The sequence below is a fragment of the Fusarium oxysporum genome, chromosome 7 (assembly GCF_000149955.1).
Source record: "Fusarium oxysporum f. sp. lycopersici 4287 chromosome 7, whole genome shotgun sequence".
NCBI classification, from domain to species: domain Eukaryota; kingdom Fungi; phylum Ascomycota; class Sordariomycetes; order Hypocreales; family Nectriaceae; genus Fusarium; species Fusarium oxysporum.
The window spans coordinates 383099-408338 of NC_030992.1; the positions used below are offsets into that span (position 1 = coordinate 383099).

Here is a 25240-nt window from a genome sequence, read left to right on the forward strand (position 1 = left end):
ATGTGTTAGAAATGCCGTCTTTTAGTCAATCAAGTACTACTTTAAACCCTTATATCCACGGCCTGCACTTGCTGACGGTGTATCATCGAGACCCTGGTGAAACAGCACTCTAGGTTTCTTAAGAATACAGTTTATACCCTTCCGCAATGCCTCTAGTCAGTCTTGCAGATCTTGCGCATGCCGGTAGAGATGCTTATGCCCGTTTCCAAGACGACGACAATGTTGACACGCTCAGTCAGGCGATTGGATTCCTTCGAATCGTCAACAATCACACTCAATTACCCTTTGTACTCGCTGCTGACCTGGGATTGTATTTACATGACAGATATGGAATAGCTGGGAATTCATCTGATCTTGATGAGGCCATCATTTTCGAGAGTGAATCTCTCGCTCGCATTGACCCGGATCACTCCGATCGGGCACGGATTCTCAACAACCTGGGCCAATTCTATAGCTCACGGTTCGAGTCAACCTCAATTCCAAGTCATCTACAGCAAGCCATCGACCAGACCCCTCTCGCCGTGATGGAGGCAGTCAAGCATGAGGACGACATGGCACCTGAGTACTTGGACTATCTTCTGGAACTTGTTGCCACGCAGATAAGCTATTATGCTAGTGAGAATGATTCAACTGAAACTTTCGACAAGATCGAAGAACTCTTGGAGATTGGACGAAACATAACAAAGACTAGACACTACGATCAGATTGCAAATCTCTACTATATCAAGTCCGAACTCATATCTCAGCTATCCGAATTACTCAAGGCCATCTCGCATGCTGAGAGTGCTCTAGATGCAACTGAAGACCCAAGCTACCGGGCTATTAGATTGACAAACCTTGCCAACTATCAGCTTACATTGTACGAGAGAGGCTTCCAAGGAGATATCTTACAAGATGCCATCCACAATACGAGAGAGGCGGTCGAGCTCGCTAGTCACGGCACAGACAATGCCTTGGTCGAAAGGATGGCACTTGCAAGCGCGCTTCACCACAATTACGATTGGAGTGGTCATCCGGGTGATCTCAATGAGGCGATTGAAATAGGTCTACAAGTCGTCAATGCAACTGAACCTGAAGATACACACTGGGTGGACAGAATGCAGAACTTTGCAATCTTTGTGAGAACGGGATTCAAGGCTGACGGTGCAATTGATAATTTGACTGTTGCCATCGACTTGCTTCAGCAGGCAATGAACAACGAAAGCCTTCCCGTCGAAACTCGAGGCGATTCTGCGGCGATGGCTTTGGACTTGCTAGCCGACAAATACCAGTCTACTAGATCAGACCAGGACTTTGCCCTTGCACTAAATGTTTATAACACTTCAATGGTTCCACAGTCCGAGGAATATGCTGCCTCTGAGATAATTTGGAAGCGACAATTGCTCGCAACAGGAACAATCTCCACACTCTTCAGGGAAAGGTTCGAATTTTCAAAGGATCCCCAAGATATTGATACGTCTGTTATTTTGGCACGGAGATTCCTCTCAGTTGCGGATTCTCTTAACGATGATGGTTGTGCAAGTGCCTTGGCACTTGCCCTATGGACCGACTTCTGAGCCCGTGGCGGGATGGAGAAGCTTGATGAAGCCGTCGACTTGGTAACGAGGATTGCGCAATACCGGTCGCCTGGAGCGGCAGATTCCGTTGGTGGGCTGTCAAACTTGAGCGGTATCTGTCAAACGAGATACGATGCCACAGGTAATGAAGCGGATCTGCAGACGTGTCTCGACTCAGCCCTCAAGGCATTGAGTGCCATGATGCCAAATACCAATGTAACCCTTCGAATTGCATTGTTGCTATCGGCGAGTTCGGCATATATATCCAAGGCAGAGAGGTATGGAGATCTGGAGAATGTACAGCTCGCTGTCAGATACGCGTCAGACGCGAAGGACTTGGCTGAGGATAGAATGTTGGACGTGGATGTCTCGGCGTCACTGGACTTGACCTTGTCCCAGGCTCTTGCTCTCCGCTACCATCGCCTCCAAGCTCTTGAAGATCTTGCCGAGGCCGTGGAGACTCTCCAGCATGCCAGAGTCACAGCTTCAGAGCATTTTCTATTTCCGACTGTGCTGAATAATCTAGGTGAGACACTGAGACTCCAATTTTCGAGAACGAGAAATGCAGAGTGCCTGATCGATGCTATTGGTGCCCTGGAAGAGGCCCTTTTAATGGCATCAGCCAAAGACCCGGCAAAGGCAATGTATCGAAGCAACCTCTCACTGAGCCTGTACGATCTCTTCGAAGTCACCAAGGAATCCGAGAAACTGGATAGCTCCATAGAGTCTGGTGAGAATGCTATCGAAGAGACAAACATAGGAAATACACAGCTTCCGGAGAGGCTAAATGTCAATGGGAGCTTGTATGCCGCTAGGTTTGAGCTCAGCAACGAGGATTCAGACATTACCAAAGCGATCAGCCAGACACAGGCTGCCATAGACGCATCGCCAGCCGATAACCCCCAATGCGCAAATTATTACAACAATCTGGGAGGATATCTGATGAGGCGCAGCTTGGCCCGAGAGTCCAAGGACAAGGAGACCTCTCAAAGATCAAAAGAAGATATGGAAGCCTCACATGAAGCCTACAAGCACCTGCTTCATATGTCCGGCGCCACTCCCCTACTGAGGGTCCTAGCAGGCTACAGCGCCTCGTCGATAGCATTCAACCACGGCGATTTGAAAGGCGCACAGGAAATGATGCACAAGGCAATCGAGATGCTTCCCAAGATAAGCCCACTTGCACTTGACCGCTCAGACCAGGAATACGCTTTGAGTGGTATATCAGGGCTTTCATCTTATGCTACGTCCGTTGCCCTGGAGGCTGGTTGTGACGCTTCGCATGTTCTTCAGTTGCAAGAGGCTGGACGTGGAATAATCGCGAGTCTTACCATCTCAGCTCGTAACGACATCAGCGATCTGGAGGCCCAGGCTCCTGAAATTGCAGCTGAATATAAGAAATGCAGAGACTTGCTTTCATCACAAGCCCCGGTGTCATCACTAATTAGTGAAAGGGCAAATTCTAGGGGACCTCACGGAATGGATAGATATGAGCTGAACAAAACACTGGACAAGCTAGAAGATAAGATTAGACGAGAAGTTCCAGGCTTCGCCAACTTTCAACAACCTCCATCGACTGAAGACTTGAAGAAATTGGCAAACAAAGGGCCTATTGTATCCTTCAACGTCAGCCACATCAGAAGTGATGCATTCATCATCAGTCAGGCGGACATCATATCTATCCCCCTGCCTAATCTGAAGGAGGAAGATCTCACAAACAACGCAAAGCTGTTTTTGGAGGAACCAACGATCACGAAAGGTGGCCTAAGGACAAAGAATACGAGAAACACATCACTGTTGGGTTGTCTGAAATGGTTATGGAATGTGGCAGTGCATCCTGTCTTGGAAGCACTGGGAATTCATCAGTCGCCAGCAGATAAGAAGCTACCCCGAATCTGGTGGACTGCGAGTGGTCTGATGGCGCTGATGCCTATCCACGCCGCTGGGGATCACACTTCAGAAGCCGCTCCGAACACATTTAATTTCGTCATCCCGTCCTATACCACGACACTGAGAGCCCTCGCATATGCCCGCGAGAATGAATGGAAACCACTCCGAGGCACAGATTGTGATTTTGCCTTTATCGCCTCACCAAACAACGCTAGATCAAAAGCTCCTTTGACAGTGGAGGAATCTGCTCGCGAGCTCGATGATGCTGTACGACAGCACTGTAGAACGAAGGTGCTCGTGGGACCTACAAATCCTGAGACCCTTGGAATTCTTGAATCGTGCAATGCGGTGTACTTCGGATGCCACGGTGAATCAACGTCAACCCAACCCTGCAAGAGCTATCTCCAACTCGGCACCGATGCTGAATCGCACTTGACCATTCAAGAGATTCAAGGCTCGCGGCATCAGAAAGCGCAGCTTGCGTACCTATCTGCATGCTCCACTGCAAACGTGTCAGCTAGGGATCTTGTTGATGAAGTAGTCCATATCGCTGGGGCCTTTTCGTTGCTGGGGTTTCGGCAGGTCGTTGGCACGTTCTGGCAGGCTAAGAACACGGCGGCTAGGGTGGTAGCTAAGCGGTTTTATGAGGAGCTGATGCTTGGGGACGGTGGCGATGAGGATTGTGTTGCGAGGGCTTATTATACGGCGGTTATGGAGCTGAGGGGAAGTAATGTTCGGGATCCGTTGGTTTGGGCTACTTTCGCTCACTTCGGGGCCTGATTGCAAATTGTTGATTCAACGCAACTATGCTTTCAAATGCATCTATAGGAAGATCTATACTCGTCTGGGAACATCTAACACCGCGACTCCTAATCCATAATATGTATTTCCATCCCCGTTTACTTAGTATGAGCCTCAAGATTCAGGAGATCTTGCTTGGCGCCAGTGTACTGAACCTTCTTCATCCATTCCTCAACACTCTTGACACGATCCGGAACGATCCTATCCAGAAACTCAAAGTCCCTCTGAATCAATCCCGAATTGTCACTGGGACTAGCCTTGTAAAGGTTCCACCAGTTCTTGAAGTTCTCGCCATACGTCATAAGCAACCCACTATCGTCCTTGACAGATTGGAAGCCAATTTTGGTATCTGAGCCTTGTGGCAGGGTCTTCCACGCGACGGAGTTCCAAATATCAATGGGGACGTTGACGAAGCGACTTGTTTTTCCGCTGACCTTCTCAGAAGCTTTAGCAATTTGATCACCAGTCGCGAGAACAGTTGCAATGCCAAAGTCCAAGCGATTCGATTCCTCAGGATGCTTGAGAGCCCAATCAACGTATTTGCCAAAGTCGTCGAGGTGGATGAATGGGATTGAACCATTGTCGAGAGGGAGTTGGAAAATGAGTGAGCCGTCCTGTTCGACAGCAGGTGACATGACTGCAGAGAGGAGTTCCATGTATGGGCCCGATCTGATAATGGTCCACTGCATTTTCACGTCTTTTTTTGCATGGATCCAATCTGTAAGGATGTGTTAGTAATCGTCTTGTGGCAGTATGGATGTTGGGGGGGCAGCTTACCTTGAATTCTAGCCTTGCCTTGATAATGGCCAACATAGAGATCAGGATCATAGTTAGTCTTGGGCCCAACAGAATCGAGACCACTGTAGATGAAATGCTTAACTCCAGCCCTAGCAGACAACTCGAAGAGTCGAATTCCCCAATAAATCTCAGCTTGTTCTCCAAGTGCGAATCCATCAGTGTTCACCAGAACGTAATCAACATCCGAGGCAGCTGCAAGAAACGCTTTGGTGTCATAGCCAGTAGCTGCGTCACTGACAGCGATCTTCACGTTGGGCAGAGCGGCTAACTCGACAGCCTTGGGAGACGTAGCACTGCGGGTGAAGGCTGTGATGTTGTATTGTCCGGTGCTGGCGAGGTGACGAAGAATGGCGCTGCCTTGAGCTCCAGTGGCACCGACGATGAGAATTGACTTCATTATGATAAGAGGGTTTGAAGATTGTAGTGAAGAGATGTTTGCGATGATATGCTTTTTGTTGTAGCTTGAATGTGATAATGAACAGATAGTGTTCCTGCAGAAAACGAAGAAACACTCAGTTTAAATACTATTTCAATCACTATTACTTGTATCGTATAGCTACTATCTGTTGTGAGGCTTTATAAGCGTTCTGCTCACTAATATTCTGTTTAGTGATCAGCTTGCAGCAGCCGTGTACCCTTCAAGCTTGATTGGCGATGGCGATCCCCGCACTAAAACCCCGAAATGACCGCAGTATTTACCGCACTTATCAAAACCACCAATATCAAGCCCGCATTCTTCTTAGTCATCCACCTCATCACAGTAAAGTACCGCTGTAGTACCGCAACATGCGCCGACGTGTCTGCTTACTCTCCATAGTCCGCACATTACGTTGAGACAATCAGTCCCGGGATTATCCATGATGTCGACACCGTTACAACCAGCAGTCAGAGCTCGCGTCTCTTGTTTTCATTGTCGTGACAGTAAGCGACGCTGTGACAAATCATTACCTGCTTGTCAGCTCTGTCGTCGGAAAAGCCTAGAATGCCGCTATCCCCAACGCCGCGGTCAGAAGGCCGCTTCACCGATTGATAATACAGTCAATATTGCAGACGTTACAGCAACCAGTATTTCTGGTACCATTTATCATGGCACAATTCAGCCAGAAAGGGTGCAAGATCTGGTCAACGCCGGGGCCATTCGCTTTCTGGCTCCGGACCTCTTTCGCGATCTCCATCTTCAACTGCCACGTATGGAATGGGATATGCCTGTTGAGATTGAAGCCCAACTCGGAGGCCGTCAGCAGATGCAAGAGACGACAAAGGCATTCCTCCAACTGACAAGATCATGGATGCCTATAGTCAATGGGAAGCGTCACCTAGCTACCGTGTTAAATCCGCTGGTCCCGCACCGCCGTCCGACGGCACTCATGGCTTTATGCATGAAGCTATGCTGCCTTCCGGTTGGCAAAGTTGAGGAGAAGCGTGTGCTATACGACCTCGTGAAAAAGTTCTATGCAGAGGTTGAGAGACAAGAGGATTCCTGCATCCAAGTCATGCAGTCGGCAGTCTTCATTGCTGTGTTTGAGATGGGCGATGCAATTTTCCCGGCTGCTTACTTGACTGTCGGGGCCTTGGCAAGATACGGTATGGCTATGGGAATGGATAAGATCAACCAGGATGTGCTGGGTAAGGACTGTGGTGCAGCCGCAGGCGCATCGTGGGCGGATATCGAGGAAATGAGGAGGGTTTGGTGGGGGGCATTGATCCTTGACCGGTATGTTAATTGCTACAAACTTACACCGCAGTCTTGTGCTAATATGATGCACGAAGCCTGCTCAACGTGTCTCAACCTTCTCGTGGCTTAAGCACGGCTGATCCCTCATTCGAGGAGTTCCTCCCTGCTGACGATGAGTTCTTTTACAACCAAGTATAAATACCTTTCCCCTATGCAAGAAATCTTAGAACCTCTATCCTAAATGATAAAAAGATCTAGGCAAGCTTAGTGTAAGCTTAGGAGGCCTTTAGATCATTTATATTTATCACCTAGGATAAAGTTCCTAGGTTTTCTTGCCCCTCCTTACTTTCCTAGCCCGACTAACTAGATATCTCACCAACAGTCGTCTTCACCCGAACATGCCACTCGCATATCTGAGGGGTTTACCTTCAAGATGGGATCCTTCGCAAGGCTATGTCAAGCCACTCACCTCATCAGCAAATCTCTCGCATTCTGTCGCGGTGCCTCTAATGTCAGCGACGAAGTTCCACAGAATAGTCCGCCTGAGGAAGTGGGACAGCTCTGCCGTACACTCGAGTCCCTAGTCCGTGTGAACGAACTAGAAGTGACAAGCCGCCAACTAGCGTTCTGTAGTCAAAGCTCTGTTTCATACATGTGAGTCACCTCCAACCCTTTCAGAGTATCGGAACATTGACTTTGACGAGTGGGATTCTGCTACTGCAGCATCACTATTGGCGACGCGCTGGCCACAAGTTGGAACATGATTCGACGCCTAATATCTTCCCGGAAACGATTTCAGCGCTCGAAACTCTGGATCGCATCTCGACGACCCTGTGCGAAGGCGGCTACGATCTATGGCAACACCTTGAAGACGGGCGATGTTCTCTCTTCCTGGTTGAACTAGTCTACCAAGGCATGCTGATTCTGTTACAAATGGATAAAGTATGGCTTGCAGAGGAAGTGCAGAGGAAGAAGGAATCGCTAGGCTGGCTTCTCTCGCACATGGGGAAGCGGTGGCCACTCGTCGGTAAGATCATTATCCAGATACTTTATTCCTTGACTAATACCGCCACAGCCGTGTACAAGCGTATCTTGGAGGCTAGGGAGAGTATACTGGTTATTGAAGATGCTTTGACGTAGGATATATAACCGTACAAACAACTTCTACAAACGAGGTGTCTACTTAGAACACATATGCAATAAAACTCTCTTCGCTGGCTTCCGCTATGCTAAGATGCAAATCTCCGTATCCTACAGCTTCGGTGCAATCCCCTTCGACACAGACTTATAAGTCTGCTCAAATCGCTCTCTCGTATCCCTGATACAATCATGCTCATAGATCATCTTCTGCACCTCCGGACTAACCCATCTATCTGGTACAGGTGCAGTCCCAGTCTTCGCAGCAGCAGCAAACTGACGATCTCGTTCCTCCCTAGCATTTCCAGCACCCAAGTGCAAAGCCTGAGCAGATTGAACCGCCAAATCTACCAACGTCGAAGTACGTGGTTTCCTCAAAAGCTCGTATACCTTCAAGGTTGTTTCAATAGCCTCGCGGTCTGAGCCGTCGCCTGGCATTAAGCTCAATGCCTCAGCGAGTGTTGCTGCGTCTTCGATTGCCATTGCAGCGCCTTGTGAGAGGTGGGGTAGTGTTGGGTGGCACGCATCGCCGAGGAGGGTTACTGCGCCACAAGTCCAAGTGTCGAGGGGCTTATGACAGCGAAGCCGCCACTCGACAACGTCGTCCCCAGGAACAAGGTCAAGAAGCTGTTGAACAATGGGGTTGAAGTCTTCAAAGACCTGCTTCATCGCTTTTTTGCTTCCCTTGTTGGTCCATGTAGCGTTGGTAGCGCCGGCGAAGTTGACATCAGGTTGAACTGAAGCAATGTTGAAGATGGAGTGGTTGTGGATGGGATAGGCGATGATGTGTCGATTTTCACCTATCCATCTCCGAACAGTGTTGCTGTTCAGCATGTACATCAGGTAAGGATGTGGTTCCAACAGTTCTCGGGGCAGGAGAATTCTGTAGGCCGCTGTCCCGGTCTCAAGGATGTCTGCTGCCAAGTTTAGGTGAGCGAGTATTGACTCTCTAACCTTGGACTTAATCCCATCAGCGCCAATAAGAACATCCGTCTCAACAATCTGCGGTTTCCCATTCTCATCCTTAACAATAAACTTGACCTTCCCCGGTCCAAAGTCCTCGACATACTGTAACGTCTTCTTAAAATGAAACTTGACCGCCGGCTCCGTCTTCGCAGCATCATAGATCCCCTCAGCCAGCGAAGCACGATGACCCGCATAGTGGGGATACTCATACTTATCCCCTATATCAGTCATGGGAACGCGCACAAGAAGTTTATTTGACGCGCCATCGTGGATGACGACTTCCTCGACTTGTGTGGCTTCATCTTTGATGGAGGATTTGGCCCAGACGCCGAGTTGGTCGAGGAGGCGAATCATGTTGGGGGCCATTTGGATGCCGGCGCCGACGAAGCCGAGGGCGGGTGCGTCTTCGTAGACATGGATGTTTGTGAAGCCTTTCTTGGCGAACGCCAAGGCAGCAGCCAACCCTCCCATTCCTGGATGAAGAGTTAGTTATCATTGGATATTGGTTGTGTCATTGAACAGGATCATACCTGCTCCAATGATGGAGACTCTGAGATCTGTCTTGTTGGTCATCTTGATATGCTGCGAGATGAGAGTATGGGGAATGGAGTTTATCGTTTGTTGAGTGTCTTTAGTCAAAACGCAATTTGATTAATTCTCTCATGCCTTTTTATCTTCAAAATTATAATCACCCCAATCCTCGCTCGCTTTAGTTTTCGCATCGTCAAGAAATGATGGATCAAAACCTCGGTAGACATATCGGCCGTCCCACATCGGAACCCCGCCGAGCGATCAAAGTCGGCAATTGCCCTGTAATTAGGTGTGTATAACAAATTACGACTGAAACTCAGCCCAATACCGAATCAAGAATGGCTCATTTCTGCTTTCAACGAGATACATGATATCACATGCAGGGGTTCAGGGTAGTCTCCCCGCATTCTGTCAAAAAGCCAAACTCTATCCCCACACAGAAAATCGAGGACCCCACAAGCGCTAGCAAACCCCACAAAGGTAAGGCATCGGCAGTTTAAGTCAGTCCAAGTCCCGACTATTCCGTTGATAAGGTATAATAGTAAAACAGGACCAAGCTCCCTGCATGAACTCGATAATTATCGCCACAGGGGCAATACTACTCTGTTTCATCTCACCTTCTTCTACACTAAAAAACCTCGGTTAAGTGATAGTCATGGCTCAGCCGAATACTTTATCGCCCGCTAAAGTCGAACTTGAGGATGATCCTCATCGTGCTGCGCTGGAGGATAATCCCACTACGCAGCCGAAAACGGGAGCCCGAGTATGGATTGCAATCTTTGTAAGAAAACCCCTGTGATCATATAATCTCGGAACCGGAACTGACTGATACCGATCAACAGTCAATGGCATTATCCTTCGGACCAGCTGTTGGTCTTCCGTTTGTCTGCGTTGCTAGTATTGTTGTGCAGATCACGAATGAACTTGGCGATGCGAGCCAACTGCCGTGGGTCGTAGGAGCATGGTCTCTCTCAACGGCCTGCTCTTTCTCCCTCGGTGGTCCCTTCAGCGATATCTTCGGCCGCCGAAGTATCATCCTTGCAGGCCAAATCATTGTCTTAATCGGCAACATTGTGGGAGGAACCGCTCAGAACACTCAAAGTATAATTGCAGCCGAGACTCTCGTGGGTCTTGGAGCTGGTTTTGTGTTTGTGGCGTATGCAGGTGTACCTGAAATGCTTCCTAACAAATGGCGGTCTCTCGGCTTAGGCATTCTTGAGGGAGGAATTGCTCTTCCTTGGTAAAATTTGAACCTGCCTCAGTATTCGTGTTAAACTGACTCGGAATCACAGGGCCGTGGTAAGCGTTCTTCTCGCCAATGCTATGTACAAGTACGCTACGTGGCGATGGCTCTTCTACCTCGCCATCATCGTCCAGGCCATATCCCTGGCCGGTACAGCCTTGTTCTACTGGCCAACGACTCACCCCCAGGGAGATTTCGAGAAATCACGCTGGACTCAGTTCCGTGAGATCGACTGGATTGGGCTTGGCCTGTTCACAGCCGGACTCGCTGTGTTCTTGATTGGCCTGACCTGGGGCGGCACTGCTTCCCACCCTTGGAAGAGTGCCAGTACAATCGTACCCATTGTTCTCGGACTATTTACCATCGTCGCTGCTTTCATCTACGACTTCTTCTTCGCCAAAGCTCCCATGTTCCCTCTCAAGCTCTTCTCTACGATCCGCGGCTTCCTTCTTGTCATCGTTGTTTTGTTCATTTCGGGAATGAACTACAATTCCCTTTCTGCTCTGCTGCCCCAAGGCTCTCTTTACATGTTCACCACTGACGGAATCGAGATTGGCGTTCTCGCCCTACCAAATACTCTGATGCAAGGCGTCTGCGGTTTCCTGGTCCCTCTTTTCTCTCACAAGATTGGTCATATCAAATGGCAATTTGTCGCCGGCACAGCATTCCAGGCTATCTTCATCGGCGCCAGTGCTGCAACCGTCAACCCGAACCATAAACTCGCCTGGGCATTTGTACCAGCCTTTGGTGTTCCCATGTTCGTTCTTTGCACCATCTTGGGATATTCAATCGCTAGTCTACATGTGCCCCATTCTCACCTGGGTCTCGCCATGGGTCTTCTTGGAACCTTCCGGTCAGCCGGCGGTGCGGTCGGAAATGCCATCTTCAACACAATCTTCCAGGACAAGTTCAAGACCTATTCTGGTGAAGAGATCGCTCGTGCTGCCCTACAAAGTGGCCTCAATGCGACTGATCTGGGACTCATCATCCCGGGAACGATTCAGCACAACCTCGGTGTCCCTGGTGCCCTCGACGCCGTACCCGGTATGACTCCGGAAATCCAGGATGTCCTTCGCCATGCAGTCAGAGAGGCATATGGCCGCGCGTTTCAGTTTGTGTTTTACATCACTATTGCATTTTCAACTATTGCCGTGATTTGCGCCCTATTCGTGGAGGACCCAACTGCTTTCATGACAAATCATGTTCAGTCTGCTATGGTAGGTCGAGGTCACAGCGGTGTCGTTGATGGAGCTGCCCCAGTCACAATTTCAGATGATAAGCCCACTGAGAGCCATGATGAGAAGAGTGATGGTAATACTGCAGGTGGAGTGAAGATGGCTTGATATATGAGTTAAAGAGGTTGTAAGCGTGCTCATATTATTAGCTCTAGACCGCGCGATTTTGGAGCTTCCGTAACAGTTGTTGTCACACATCATTCATTGGTGTGTAGTTACCTTACTTCAGTAGTAGAACCGGTTCAATATGGACAGATAACTGACGTTAATAATTTAATATTGGTCCTGTGATTATGCCGCCATACCTATCTAAGAAGGTGGTAAATGTCACCGTTGTTGGTCGGGCTCTCATAAATTCAAAAGGCCCTTCTCTACTGTGTTCCCTGCAGCAATAATTCCGTTGCGCCCATCAGGAATTGATTCTGTTGGTCGCCGGAGGAGATAAGCCATATTGCGCAATTCTATGATCTGACTGACCCACTCTGGTGACTATTTTTACCATCTCGTATCTGCATAGCTAGTATGTAGATGTCTTAGGAGCAATCAAATTTCCCTGCTTCATATAAACCAAGAATAAACCCCTCAGAGTCCATTCCTTTATATCTTAAGCCGATAGTAAGATACTACCAGTCGTCACTTCGAGGACTCCCAAGTCCCTGACACAATCTTCTGCTCGCACGCCCGCACTATGAACAACAGCGCCACAATTGACCTGGTCTCATGTTTTCTCAGCACGATCTTTTCTTTCCTGTTCCTGTCGCGCATATGGTGGCTTCGAAGGGTGGATAACAAGACTATCCCAGGATATTACGGCCCCTCATCGCTGGTATATCCTCTCCGAACTTGAGCGCCAATATGACACTGACACTTTATACTTTTCAGACGACAGTTGGCCTGCTTCTTGTGATAAGAACTTCTTCTTTGGCAACAAATATCCCGCCGAAGGAGGGCCACCAATTTGCAGCGTCAATTGCTTCCTTCACCGCCACTACGCTTCTCGGTCCCCTCCTATACATGGAACATATGCGATCTGTCAGGCCAGCCGATCTCGCCGTCATCTTTCTACTCGTATCTTTGGCATGTGATGCAGCTAATGCATTACAAGAAGGTCTCGATACATGGATCTTGCCCGCAACGCAGCTTGCTCTGAAGCTTCTTCTAGTCGCCACAGAAAGCCGAAGTAAACAGGGCCTTCTGAAAAGCCCCTACGACTCCCAGGCTCCAGAGCAGCTCGCCGGAATTCTAAGCCGAACTTTCTTCTGGTGGATAAACCCCATTCTCGCCCTGGGAAACCGGATAATGCTGTCTGGAGATGATCTTCCTCTAATAGATGACCAACTTTCATCGAAGCAGCTCCGGCATCGTGGTTTGAAGGCGTGGGACAAAAGAGCCAGACCGGTGACTAAGATCACCCTACCCATGTGCCTCGCTAAGAGCATGGTATCTCATTTTTTTGCACCAGCCATCCCTCGACTGTGCCTTATCTTCTTTCGTTACGCGCAGCCAGCTCTCATTAGCTCTACGGTTCACATGCTGGGGAGCCGATCTGACGGAAGTAGGTATATGCTAATCATAAAAGCCGCTGCTGTCTACTTCGGTTTAGCGGTATGGTTTAGTTACCTCCCTAGGAGTTATTACTGACTAGACGAAGGTGTTTGAAGCAGTTTACCACCATCGGTTGAACCGACTCAGCATCATGATGAAAGGGACACTTGTAGGGCTTATCAATAACGCAGCTCTGCGTCAGTCGTCAAGCAGCTACAACGATGGCATAGCCCTCACTTTAATCAGTACAGACACAGAGAGCGCGATGAGTTTCGCGAGTATGTTCCACGAAACTTGGGCACATATCCTTGAGGTCATAATCGGGATGGCAATGTTGGCTCGGCAAATCCGCTGGGCCGCCCCAGTACCTCTAGTGATTATCTTCTGTGAGATCTCCAGTTCAAGTATCGTTTTTCTATGTGTAGCTAATGGGTCTCTGTTCTAAAGTGTGCTCTAGAATGAGTCGGTACCTGGCCAGAAATTTGCAAAGCAAGCAGAAAGCCTGGAATGAAGCAACTCAGAGCCGAATCTCCCTGACGGCATCTGCGCTCTCATCAATGAAAGTGATGAAGATGCTTGGACTTTCTAGAGAGACCGAGGTTTTGCTTCAGAAACTCCGAGCCCAAGAATTGGAGATGGCGAAGAAAGTGCGGTGGATGATGGTCGCGTATAACGCCAGTGGTGTGTTTTCATAATGATTACTTTGACAATTCTACCTCGGCTAACCACGATAGCGAATGCACTCGGAATCTTCTCTCCTATACTAACGTTTGTCATATTTTTGATGTATGCTAACCTGCGTGGGTCGACTCTCGATGCCGAGACTGCATTCACGACCACAGCGCTTCTTGGACTTGTGACACATCCAGCAAACATGGTCATGACTATTGTGCCTCGTGCCATTGGCTCTTTGGCCGCCTTTGAAAGAATCAAGGACTATCTTGTTCAGCCTAGTAGAGCTGATCCGAGACGCTTATTACAGTCCAACATAAAAGACGAGGACTCCTCACTAGCTATCCGCTTTGAAGCTGTCACTGTTCAGTCCCGTTCATCGTCCCGTGCGGTTCTCGAAAACGTCAATTTCACCGTCAACAAAGGCTCAATAACCATATGCGCTGGAGCAGTTGGAAGCGGAAAGACAGTCCTCGCCCAGTGCATTCTAGGCGAAATCCCAGCTTCAAGCGGGACAATCTCCGTATCCTCAAAGCGGATCGCTTACTGCGAACAATCGCCTTGGTTGCCGAGTGGAACTCTGAAAGATGCGGTTTTTGGCTTCGGAAAGTTTGAGCCTGGCTGGTATAGACATGTTGTCAAGCTTTGCTGCCTCGACGAGGATATTTTAACCATGCCGCTCGGGGACAACACTCTCATTGGCAGCCAGGGTCTGAAGCTTTCTGGAGGACAAAGACAGCGCCTGGTAAATACCCAGTTCTATCTCTATCTGTGAAGCTTTACGGTGCTAACTTTTCATCAGGCACTCGCCCGCGCTATATATGCTCGGTGCGAAATTGTGCTTCTTGACGACAGCTTCTCTGCTCTAGACCACAAGACAGAAAGACAGGTAGTTTCTAGTCTTGTAGGAATCCAAGGCCACTTCCGTAAGACAGGAACTACAGTCATATTAATTGCCAACTCCTGTGAGTGCTCAGCAATGTTTCTCGGGACGTCTCGATGCTCATAATCTTTAGCTAAACACTTTGACCTGGCGAACTCGTTGATCGTCCTAGAGAAGGGAAGAATTACATACCAAGGATCACCAAACGAAGTAAATGTAGAAGCGGCACATTTACGTCAGACGCATGTCAACGCTGCAGTCGCTGAAGTCAACCCTGATCTTGTCGAAAAGAACAAGATAATACAGAGCCAAGCTCTCGAAGTGACTGAGGCTATGGCTGATTTGGGTAGATCAACAGGAGATTTCTCACTATATGGTAATGTTACAACTTGAACGGTGTGAAGGTTACTGACTGTTGTAGGATATTACCTGAGAGCTGTGCACCCGCGGAACTTCTTCCTCCTACTCACTTGCACAGCTTCGTATTCATTCTTCGTGACCTTTCCACAGTATTGGCTGCAGAAGTGGACGGAATCACCAGGCTCACAGACGAAATTCTATATCGGAGGATACCTCATCCTTTCACTCCTAGCCTGGGCAGCCACAAATGGATCAATGTGGCAAGTCGTCAATCCCATTTCCAAACAAGTATCTCGCTAACAAGTTGTTCATAGGTCTACACATATGTTGATTGCGCCAAGATCGGGGGCTGAGCTTCATCGACGGTTACTCACAACTATCTTTGGGTTTGTACAGCAATCTTTTGAGGGCCGAACTAACAAGTTACAGTGCTGCCTTTTCGTTCTTCTCAATGACAGAGACGGGTTCATTACTGAATCGGTGACTTACACCATTTACCTTCCCTACTGCTAATTGGCTGATGATTGTCCAGGTTCAGTGAAGACATGCAACTTGTTGACAAGAGCCTACCTCCAGCGATCCTCTCTCTTTCAAACCGTCGGTATCCCAAAAGCTTTGGAAACTCTACAAGTGATGATGATTATTCTGACTGATCACAGAGGTCTTCAAGTTACTAGTGCAGGCCACGCTGCTTTTCAGCGCCCAAAAGCTGCTGGCTGCCACGTTGCCAATCTGCGTGCTGGTAGTCTACGTTGTGCAGCGGGTGTATCTGCGAACGTCTCGACAGCTTCGTCTTCTTCAGCTGGAATCCCAGTCTGCTGTCTACTCAAGCTTCCTTGAGTCCGTAAGTACCAGTTGAAGTTGCTCTATCTCATGATCTGGGGCTGACTGTCCCACTCATTCACAGATCGAGGGTGTCGTCAGCATACGATCATTCGGGTGGATGAAGCAGGCAGAGAACTCTAATATGGCCTGTCTCGATAAGTCCCAGAAACCAGCTTACATCCTTCTTTGCCTGCAACTCTGGCTCAACATTGTCCTCGACTTAGTTATCGCTGCCATGGCAGTGATTCTTATCACTTTGGCAGTCTTTCTGGAGGGCAGCACAACGGCTGGCCAGATCGGCATGTCGCTGAACATCGTACTTGTTGCTAACTCGACGCTTTTAGCACTTGTCACATCTTGGACGAATTTGGAGATATCTCTCGGTGCTATGTAAGTCCAGGTACAGAGTTTTATCAGACTGACTATAATGCTCTCCCTGTCCTCATGAAGCTATGTTTTTGCTTACTAAATCACTGTCGCAGATCACGTTTGAAGACATTGGAAGCAGATGTCGAAGGAGAAGAACAGCCGTCATTGGGAACGATAGTCCCTGACACCTGGCCTTCACGTGGAGCAGTTGAGGTCCGTGAGCTGACGGTCTTTTATGATGAGTCACACGCGCCTGCTTTGAAGGACATTAACCTATCCGTTGCTCCGGGTCAGCATCTCGTGGTCTGCGGCAGAACTGGCAGGTAAGTCCACTTTGTGGCTCCACCCCATCATTCTGTTGATAAGTGGCCTTTTTTAGTGGGAAAAGTACTCTCCTCCTCGCCTTGCTCCGTCTTCTCAACACCCAATCAGGTTCTATGGAAGTGGATGGCATCAACTTGAGCCAGGTTTCACCGTCCGCTATACGAGAGCAATGCTTTATCACCGTTACGCAAGATTTATTTCTGCTTGCCCAGGCTAGCCTACGGTTCAACTTGGACGTAAGTCAACATTCGCGCTTGAAACCTGCGGCGGGAACTTGCATTAACGAATTACTTCTATTCTCCTATTTATAGCCCTCAGAATCTCTTCCCGACATTGTCATCATGAAGGCACTTGAACGAACTGGGCTGGGGGGGCATTTCGACACTAATCAGCAAGAAAAGCTGGTAGACATCCTAGACGAACCTCTCAGTTCGTTGCCTCACATGTCAACCGGCCAAACTCAGCTATTTGCCTTGACCAGAGCTGTCCTCCGCGTAGAGTACTCTTCAGCGACACGAGCCAAACCAATTCTGCTTCTGGATGAGGCGACATCATCAGTTGACGGGGTAACAGAATTTGTCATGCGGGACGTCATCAAGGAGATCTTTACGGATAATGGCCATACTGTGATCGAGATTACCCATCGCTTGTCCGGTTTCGAGGATATCGCTAGGGGAGGGGACAGTGGAGAGGTGAAAGTAGTTCTTCTTTCGCAGGGGGGGATTCAGAGACAGGGAAGAATGGAGGATATGCTGGATTTTGGGAAGAGACCTTAGATAGGCATACAGGAACGGAACATCGATTCGTTATCTGGTCAATCAAACGCTCATGCCCTGCTAGTCGATAAGTTGATATCATGGCCATCAACAAGAGCCACCCGCTAGAATGCACCGTCTATAACAATGGCAATGAGAAAGTGCGAAAGCCGGCTCAACAGCATCGACGATATGTCGCAGGATCAGACGCAAATCACATGGTAGCAGTGACATCAACAGCTCTAAGTTTGCAAGTTATTAAGGCATGATGCTTCATGATAATGACCGTCGTCTCCAAACAGCTGCCCTTTTTATACAATGCATCCCTCAATGTCATTTGCATTCCAGAAAAGGAAACAAAAGTGTCCAAGAATGCCGCGATACCGCTTGCGGCACTGATTGTCATAGGTGCTGTAGGGTCTAGAACCAGTAGCATGGTCCTTCATTATCGTGGGCTCGACCAGCCTATTTGAGCATAGCTCGATCGCCCAGCCGGGAGCCGATGCCTGCTTGTTTCCCGTGTAATGATTGGTTAATGTCGTATCAGCGAGGTCGTAATGCTGCCACCGTCGGCTGGAAGCTTATCTTCAAGCGTCTGCTAGTGTCGGCCAACCCCGCATTTGCCAGTGACTAGTCGAGATACGAGAATGGGTTTGGATATTTAACATGTCGCTATGTCCCGTTAGCCTTGGCGATTTAGAAACATACACTCACTTGCCTTCAATCATGCCGCCTGAAGAAACCACGTTGACAATTGACGTCTTGCCTCCGGGCACGCAACGTATCAATGACTTGCAAGCCACTCATATCGTGCTGGCTCCTCGGCCAACTTCAGATCCCAATCAGCCTCTGGTATGAAAACCCCATCCAACAACTGCCCTACTCTAATAGTTATAGAACTGGAGTCCGATGCGCAAAACCCTCCACATGGTACTTCTCTCCCTCTATTCAATGATGATGTTTTGCATGTATGTCTCCTATCTACAGTACGTCTTGCCATGGCTAATTTATCTCGCCCAAGTCCATGCATGAGCGTCCCATTCTGGCAGAACTTCAACGAAGAACTCGGCATGAGCTATGATACACTGAACAATGGATATGCAGCAAATATGGCAGGCCTTGCAACCGGCTGTATCATCTTTATCCCTATCGCCCTGCGCATCGGCCGTCGACCGGTTTATCTCTTTACATCGTTGATCATGTTTGCTGCTGGGGCCTGGCAAGCTGAGACATATACTGTTGGGGATATGATTGGTATGAATGCTATCGCAGGTATTGCTGGAGCTGTCAATGAGGCCTTGTTCCAGGTTACGGTAAGTTTTCACCTAGCTGGTGTAACGAGGTATCGCATACTTACTGATGTGACAGGTAACGGAACTTTTCTTCGTGCATCAACGTGGCACAATGAATGGCATCTACTTTATGATGGTCCTAGTAGGGGTGAGCAGTCCTAAGATCCCTTCGGTTCAATCACTTGCTAACAACGGCAGAACTACCTTGGACCTGTCTACGGTGGCCAAGTAGCCGTGACAATGGGTTGGCGATGGGCATGCTGGTCCGCCACCGTCTTCACGGGTATAATCACCGTCCTCATGTTCTTCTTCCTAGAGGAGACCAAATACATCCCCGCACCACTCAACGGCCACGACCCTCGAGTCACCGCATCCTCCCCTACCGATAACGAGCTGTTCAAGGTTAACAGCACTGCGAAGGCACCCTTGCCAAACGATTCACCAGCCAGCGTCGACTCTATGGAGCAGCAGAGCGATACAGTCGAGATAGATCACAGCATTCCCATGAATTCTTACTGGAAGCGCCATGCACTGTGGACATTGGATAAGCATGAGTCCACTCAGAAACGCACGATCTGGAGAGACATTTACGAGCCCTTCCAGCTTCTTGCCATATTCCCAGCCGTCATGTTCGCCGCGTTACAGTATGGCTGGAGTATTGCTATGCTTGCGATTTTGGCCGTAACGCAAAGCTCACTATACTCTATTCCCCCTTACAACTTTACAACTGCAGGTGTTGGAAACATGAATATCCCTCCATTCATTGGTGCAATCCTGGGAGCTCTGTTTGGAGGGCCACTTGTCGACTGGTCGATTGTGCAGATCGCAAAACGCCGCGGAGGTATCTATGAACCCGAGACTAGGCTGTGGCTATTCTTGGTTCCAGGGCTATGCATGACTATCGGATGTCTGATGTATGGGCTCACTATTGCAAAGGTAAGTTCTATCTGACATTTAGCAACTTGAACATGCTGACGGTGCGTAGGGAATGCCTTGGATCATCAATGCCGTAGGCTCAGGTTTCATTGGTTTTGCCATTGGAGGCGGTGGAGACATGTCCCTCACATATCTTCAAGATTCTCACGAGCATGTAAGTTGTCCGAGACCCAACCGTACTGCCCTCGACTAAACCTCTCGCAAAGATTATAGGTCCTGCTCTGACAGGCGTTGTTTTTATCCGTAATGTCATTGCAACCGCTCTTGTCTTTGCCGTCACACCATGGATGAATGGCATGGGTGTGTACAACATGTATGTGGTCTTGGGCTGCATTTCTACCGCCATTGCTTTGACCTGTGTACCAATGGTAATCTGGGGTCGCACATTCAGGGTTCGGTTGGCGGGCAAGTATGAATACTTCACCAATAAGCAGTATTAAGTTGAAGCATATAAATATTTATATACAAGCTCTATCATCTTTTGACGCACATGTTGAGTATCTCCACGACTTGGCTGGTCTCTGTGATTGGGAATGCATTTGTTTGGATCCAGATATCGTCGAGACTGTTCCGCGCAAGGACCTCAAGCTTATCTTCTCCAACTCCTACTTCTTCAAGTGATCGAGGCATGCCCAGAGTGGAGATAAATACGTCCAAGATATCGGCCAAACTTACGGCGCTCTTATCAAGACCCTTCACTTGTAGCAGTTGCCCAACTTCATCCTGTTCCAACAACAAGTCCCGTACCACTTCCTGTCTCTCAACGTTTGCCTTCTTATCGAAGTTGAATCTGCATACAGCAGGCAGGAGTATACAGCTCGTTTCACCGTGACCAACTCCAAGGGGTCCAAGCTGGTGTCCGATGGCATGACTCGCACCGAGTGGCACACCACTTGACACGGCACACATAGACGAGACAACACCCTGATGGCATAGATGTCGCGCTTGTAAAGACTTCGGATCTGCCTTGCTTGCCAACAGACCACTGACAAGTTTGACGAGTCCGTTTTTCGACCATTCATCAGCTCTATCGTTTGAGACAAGCGAGCATAGCGTTTCGACACAATGATCTACAGCTCGAATCCCTGTACTAAGCCAAACCCACTCGGGGGTAGTAAGGCACAGCTCTGGATCTTGAATAACGAGTTCTGGGTCGACACCCTCGCAGTGAAATGTTCTCTTCGCGTGGCCTTGGGACTCTGTTCCTCCTGCAATGGCTTGAAACTCTCCTCCGGACAGTGATGTTGGGATGTGGATAAGAGGAATGGTCGGCTTGGATATGTTGTTTCGCAACATAGGATTGCTCTTTGGTGTTCCCCACAGAGTATCCATCTCCTCCTCGCTTGTAGCCGAGTTGGCCAAGGCGAGCCGGACCAACTTGGCGGCATCCGTTAGACTGCCAGCGCCTAGCGTCACCAGGCAGTCGATGTTGAGGCTTGACGCATCATTGACGACTTCAAGAACTTGCGCAATTGGAGTATGTGGATTGATGCCGATTCTAACTCCGACAATACTACTGCCCAGTGCCGAACGAAGTCGTTCGAGTGCATCTGTAGATTGAGCCAAAGATTTTGAACAAATTACGTACACCTTAGAGGTTGAGAGGGTATCGCGACAGTGACGTAAGCAGGCTTCAGGAAATCGAAGTCCGTATGAGACTTTTGGTGTCTCCCGACCTTCGTAAGCTGGATAGCAAGTTTCATCTCCGAATGTGAAAGCCATGATTATTCCAAGAATTGTAATTGTCACAGCAGAACGCTGGTGAATCTACAAAAACTCATTCGATGACAACAATACAGGGTAGGATAGAGAACGGCACGTGGCGCGACTCACCGAAGTGAGCTTAGTGCGTGACACACACGTTCCACATACGCGTTCCACATGGAACGCGTGAGCTCGTTCTCCACATGACAGGGACCGTGTCAACGGAATTACGGATATGGGTCCAACTTGACATTATGTGGGACACTGAGACAGGGATATTGCCCGAGCGAGGCATGACAGCGATGGCCCAAGCCCGTATGAGAGTATCGTCAGTAGGATGCTTCGTTGCAGATAGTGATACACACGAACAAAACGAAGAAATGGCAACTCTGATACGGCGTTTGAAGGCATTAACAACCAAATCACCCAATGATGTAGTGATTTTATCAGCTGTTCGCAGTCCGATTACACGAGCTTTCAAAGGCGGTTTCAAAGATGCATGGCCAGAGGATATTCTTGCCCCAGTAAGCTTGAGTTCTTAGATTTGACCGTAGAAAGTGAAGCTGATAAGCCCTCTAGGTGATGGCCGAAGCAGCACGACGAGCCAAGATTCAATCCGGAGACGTTCAAGATGTTCTGATAGGGAATGTTCTCGCGGAGCTAGGCTTTGCAAAAACTGGTAGAATGGCGCTGTTACACGCAGGATTTCCTACATCAACGACATTTCATACCGTCAATCGTCAGTGTTCGAGCAGTCTTCAGGCTCTAAGTCATATGGCACATGCTATCCAAGCGGGTCAGATTGATGTCGCTCTAGCTGGAGGAGTCGAGAGCATGTCGAAGAACTACCAATCTCGAGGGATACCCCAAGACGTGGGTCCAACTCTGCGTAACACCAAGGTCAAAGCAGCTTCTGACTGTCTCATGCCTATGGGTATTACGTCGGAGAATGTTGCGAGGAGATATGGAGTTGATCGTAAGATGCAGGATGAGTACGCGCTGCTGAGTCATACTCGTGCGAATGAAGCTCTTGCTGCCGGTAGGTTTGAGGCGGAGATTGTGCAGATTGAGTATACAGTATACGACAACGAAACTGGGAACACTTCACAAGTTCGAGTTGCTGCAGATGACACTATCCGGCCAAACGTGACTTTGGAGAAGTTGGCCAAACTTAAGCCAGCATTTCTAGAGGACGGTGGTAGCACTGCTGGTAACTCGTAAGTATAGCGCAGCCCACTTGTTTCGAGGTCTTACTGATCATCGCATGCAGGTCCCAAATATCCGACGGTGCATCAGCAGCCATCCTAGCCCGTCGCTCATGGGCAACCGAACGCGGCTTGAAACCTGTAGCACGATTTCTCGGAACCCAAGTCGCTGGCTGCGAACCCGATGAAATGGGCATGGGGCCAATCTATGCCATTCCGCGACTCTATCAACATGTCGGTATAGAGCAGAAAGATGTTGATGTTATCGAACTCAATGAAGCATTTGCAAGTCAGACTCTGGCGTGCATTAATAAACTTGGGTTGGATGTTGATAAAGTTAATCCGAATGGTGGCGCTATCGCTATTGGACATCCTACTGGAGCGACTGGGACGAGACAGCTTGCGACGCTGATTGCTGAGCTTGGGAGACGGGGAAAGGAGATTGGTATTATTAGCATGTGTGCCAGGTAAGACCGTCCATATTCCCTCGATTTAGTTGATACTGACAGGTCTCTTAGTACTGGAATCGGTGTTGCATCCGCTATAATTGTGGAATAATTCAGTAAGACAATTCATTTGCTATACAATTACTTTGTTCGCACCTTGTAACGACTAGATTCATGTAGGTTACCGCAAGCATGACAGGCAGAGCGTTAAGTAGAAACGATGAATAAATATTACTATACTAGTATGTACAAGCTCTAATTATCCACCGACAGCCTTATTCTCTCTCAACCTCTTGATCTCAGTTGGATCTAGCCCCAGCACATCTCTCAGTACCTCATCAGTATGCTCTCCCAGTAGTGGAGGCGGTGTACGGATCGAAGGTTGGGTTCTGGAGTACTTGACCGGACTGTTCAGCACTTTCAACTGGCCACATGCGGGATGCTTGATCTCTTTGATCATGTCCCTCGCGACAACTGGATCGCCGCCATTAGCATTTTCCGCTATCACATGAGCGTCACTTACCATGTGAATGTTCCAGTGTGTCCTTGATATCGTTTATCTTTGCATACGCGAGACCGGTACCCTCAAAGATATCAAGCCACTCTTTCGAGAGCTTGGAACTCGTAATATCTTCGATCATTCGTTCGAGCACATCTCTATTCGCTACTCGTGCTGAGTTTGTTGAGAAGCGCTCATCGTCCGCCCATTCTTCTTGACCAAGACATTTGCACAAAACGCCGAACAGTCGGTCGTTGGCACCACCGATCAAGATGTCGCCGTCTTTAGTGCGGAATGCGCGGTATGGTACGACAGATGCTGGGAGTTACTGTCAGTTCAAGTCCCAATAATATTGTGTGGAGCGACTCACGATGTGATGTGCCATATCGTCCCCCATCTCTCTTCCCCGTCACCAACACAGATTGCGCCATGTTCGCCAGAGTCGCAACTTGACAATCGCTTAAGCACACATCCAAAGCCTGCCCTTGACCAGAGTGGCTTCTCTCAATCACTGCAGCTAGAATGCTATTGACTGCATATAGTCCAGTCGTCAAGTCAGTCACTGCAACGCCGACTTTCACTGGTGGTCCATCTCGTGGGCCTGTGATGTGCATCAGACCCATTTCAGCTTCGACCATGACGTCGAAACCTGCACGATTACTGTAAGGACCTGTCTGACCATATCCGGTTATACTCGCGTAGATAAGCCGAGGGTTGGTCTTGGCAAGTGTATTGTAGTCGAGCCCGTATTTCTTCAGAGTTCCGGGCAGGTAGTTCTCGACGATGATATCGGCCTTAGCGGCGAGAGTTTGGATCAGTTTTGCCCCTTCTTTTTCCTTGAATGAGACTGCTACGGATCTCTTGTTTCGGTTCACCTTTGAGAGGCGTGATAAGCATGGAGTTCTCGCCAAAGTCCAGACAGCTCAACACTTACCGATAAATAATATGCACTTTCGCCCTCGCCGCCTCGTCCATCTTTATAAGGTGCAAAGGGAGGTCCCCATGCTCTCGTATCATCGCCTCGTATCGGATGTTCGATCTTAATGACTTCGGCTCTGTCGAAAAGTCAGAAATGGGATGGATTCGAGAAGCGAGTTGCTACGAACCCTAGGTCGCCGAGAATCTGCGCGCAATATGGCTTTCTGGTGTTAGCGCTAGCTCAGACGCTTCTTGCACATGAAATACTTACACCAGCGAGAACTCGAGATATGTCCAAGACTCTGATTCCCGTTAGAGGCAATCTTGGGGCAGCCGCTGTCGCATTGCCTCTTCTGCTCAAAGCCGAGCGCCAAAGCGGGGCAACAAGTTTTCTTCGCATGGTTAACATATTGGTGAAGTCATAACACCCACTTTAATATTCACGAGGCGTCGAATTGGTGAAATACTGAAGCTAAATTGACGCGTATAAAAGTAGCTGTATAATCATTCATGGATGTATAAACATTTCGCCCCGGCACGTCTGGTGTTACAGTCCCACATACGGTAGCAGTAACATTTCGCATGTGGGGTTTACGCAGTGACGCTACTGTACCCTTGTCCATGATGAGAACATTCATTTACAACAAGGCAATTGACTTATGAGAGAATTGGCAT

General features: G+C 48.8%; 10 protein-coding genes across 10 annotated transcripts; 6 read left to right on the top strand and 4 right to left on the bottom strand.

The window, feature by feature from the left end:
* Positions 1 to 146: 146 nt before the first annotated feature.
* FOXG_04820 (uncharacterized protein) lies at positions 147 to 4226 on the top strand (the record flags this gene model as incomplete). Its single annotated transcript, XM_018382858.1, has 2 exons — positions 147 to 1512; positions 1699 to 4226. The coding sequence occupies 2 exons, from the start codon at positions 147 to 149 to the stop codon at positions 4224 to 4226; spliced, it is 3894 nt and encodes a 1297-aa protein (XP_018239663.1).
* Positions 4227 to 4345: 119 nt separating this feature from the next.
* Positions 4346 to 5442, bottom strand: FOXG_04821 (uncharacterized protein; the record flags this gene model as incomplete). The annotated part of the gene is made up of 2 exons (XM_018382859.1): positions 4346 to 4965; positions 5025 to 5442. 2 exons carry the CDS (start codon positions 5440 to 5442, stop codon positions 4346 to 4348), a joined length of 1038 nt encoding a protein of 345 aa, XP_018239664.1.
* A 422-nt stretch (positions 5443 to 5864) lies between these two features.
* On the top strand, positions 5865 to 7967 carry FOXG_04822 (uncharacterized protein). The gene is made up of 5 exons (XM_018382860.1): positions 5865 to 6759; positions 6816 to 6912; positions 7103 to 7374; positions 7425 to 7747; positions 7796 to 7967. Exons 1-5 carry the CDS (start codon positions 5903 to 5905, stop codon positions 7858 to 7860), a joined length of 1614 nt encoding a protein of 537 aa, XP_018239665.1. The 5' UTR covers positions 5865 to 5902; the 3' UTR covers positions 7861 to 7967.
* On the bottom strand, positions 7898 to 9453 carry FOXG_04823 (salicylate hydroxylase). The gene is made up of 2 exons (XM_018382861.1): positions 9354 to 9453; positions 7898 to 9296 (listed from the first exon to the last, which is right to left on the bottom strand). Exons 1-2 carry the CDS (start codon positions 9394 to 9396, stop codon positions 7972 to 7974), a joined length of 1368 nt encoding a protein of 455 aa, XP_018239666.1. The 5' UTR covers positions 9397 to 9453; the 3' UTR covers positions 7898 to 7971.
* A 556-nt stretch (positions 9454 to 10009) lies between these two features.
* FOXG_18911 (uncharacterized protein) lies at positions 10010 to 17586 on the top strand (the record flags this gene model as incomplete). The annotated part of the gene is made up of 18 exons (XM_018399056.1): positions 10010 to 10135; positions 10197 to 10594; positions 10647 to 11908; positions 12722 to 13437; positions 13484 to 13763; positions 13825 to 14058; positions 14112 to 14794; positions 14852 to 15014; positions 15066 to 15308; positions 15354 to 15552; positions 15607 to 15678; positions 15722 to 15772; positions 15825 to 15889; positions 15952 to 16136; positions 16200 to 16507; positions 16600 to 16809; positions 16866 to 17046; positions 17122 to 17586. The coding sequence occupies 18 exons, from the start codon at positions 10010 to 10012 to the stop codon at positions 17584 to 17586; spliced, it is 5841 nt and encodes a 1946-aa protein (XP_018239667.1).
* Positions 17587 to 17666: 80 nt separating this feature from the next.
* Positions 17667 to 17834, top strand: FOXG_18912 (uncharacterized protein; the record flags this gene model as incomplete). The annotated part of the gene is made up of 1 exon (XM_018399057.1): positions 17667 to 17834. One exon carries the CDS (start codon positions 17667 to 17669, stop codon positions 17832 to 17834), a length of 168 nt encoding a protein of 55 aa, XP_018239668.1.
* Positions 17835 to 18283: 449 nt separating this feature from the next.
* On the top strand, positions 18284 to 20298 carry FOXG_04826 (uncharacterized protein). The gene is made up of 7 exons (XM_018382862.1): positions 18284 to 18417; positions 18463 to 18533; positions 18587 to 18878; positions 18934 to 19005; positions 19056 to 19793; positions 19843 to 19947; positions 20000 to 20298. Exons 1-7 carry the CDS (start codon positions 18292 to 18294, stop codon positions 20231 to 20233), a joined length of 1638 nt encoding a protein of 545 aa, XP_018239669.1. The 5' UTR covers positions 18284 to 18291; the 3' UTR covers positions 20234 to 20298.
* Positions 20198 to 21527, bottom strand: FOXG_18913 (alcohol dehydrogenase). The gene has a single exon (XM_018399058.1). The coding sequence runs from the start codon at positions 21513 to 21515 to the stop codon at positions 20268 to 20270; it is 1248 nt and encodes a 415-aa protein (XP_018239670.1). The 5' UTR covers positions 21516 to 21527; the 3' UTR covers positions 20198 to 20267.
* A 272-nt stretch (positions 21528 to 21799) lies between these two features.
* FOXG_04827 (acetyl-CoA acyltransferase) lies at positions 21800 to 23284 on the top strand (the record flags this gene model as incomplete). The annotated part of the gene is made up of 4 exons (XM_018382863.1): positions 21800 to 22021; positions 22077 to 22714; positions 22768 to 23169; positions 23221 to 23284. 4 exons carry the CDS (start codon positions 21800 to 21802, stop codon positions 23258 to 23260), a joined length of 1302 nt encoding a protein of 433 aa, XP_018239671.1. The 3' UTR covers positions 23261 to 23284.
* Positions 23285 to 23407: 123 nt separating this feature from the next.
* FOXG_04828 (uncharacterized protein) lies at positions 23408 to 24965 on the bottom strand (the record flags this gene model as incomplete). Its single annotated transcript, XM_018382864.1, has 6 exons — positions 23408 to 23622; positions 23672 to 23965; positions 24018 to 24522; positions 24582 to 24702; positions 24754 to 24785; positions 24837 to 24965. 6 exons carry the CDS (start codon positions 24963 to 24965, stop codon positions 23408 to 23410), a joined length of 1296 nt encoding a protein of 431 aa, XP_018239672.1.
* Positions 24966 to 25240: the final 275 nt, after the last annotated feature.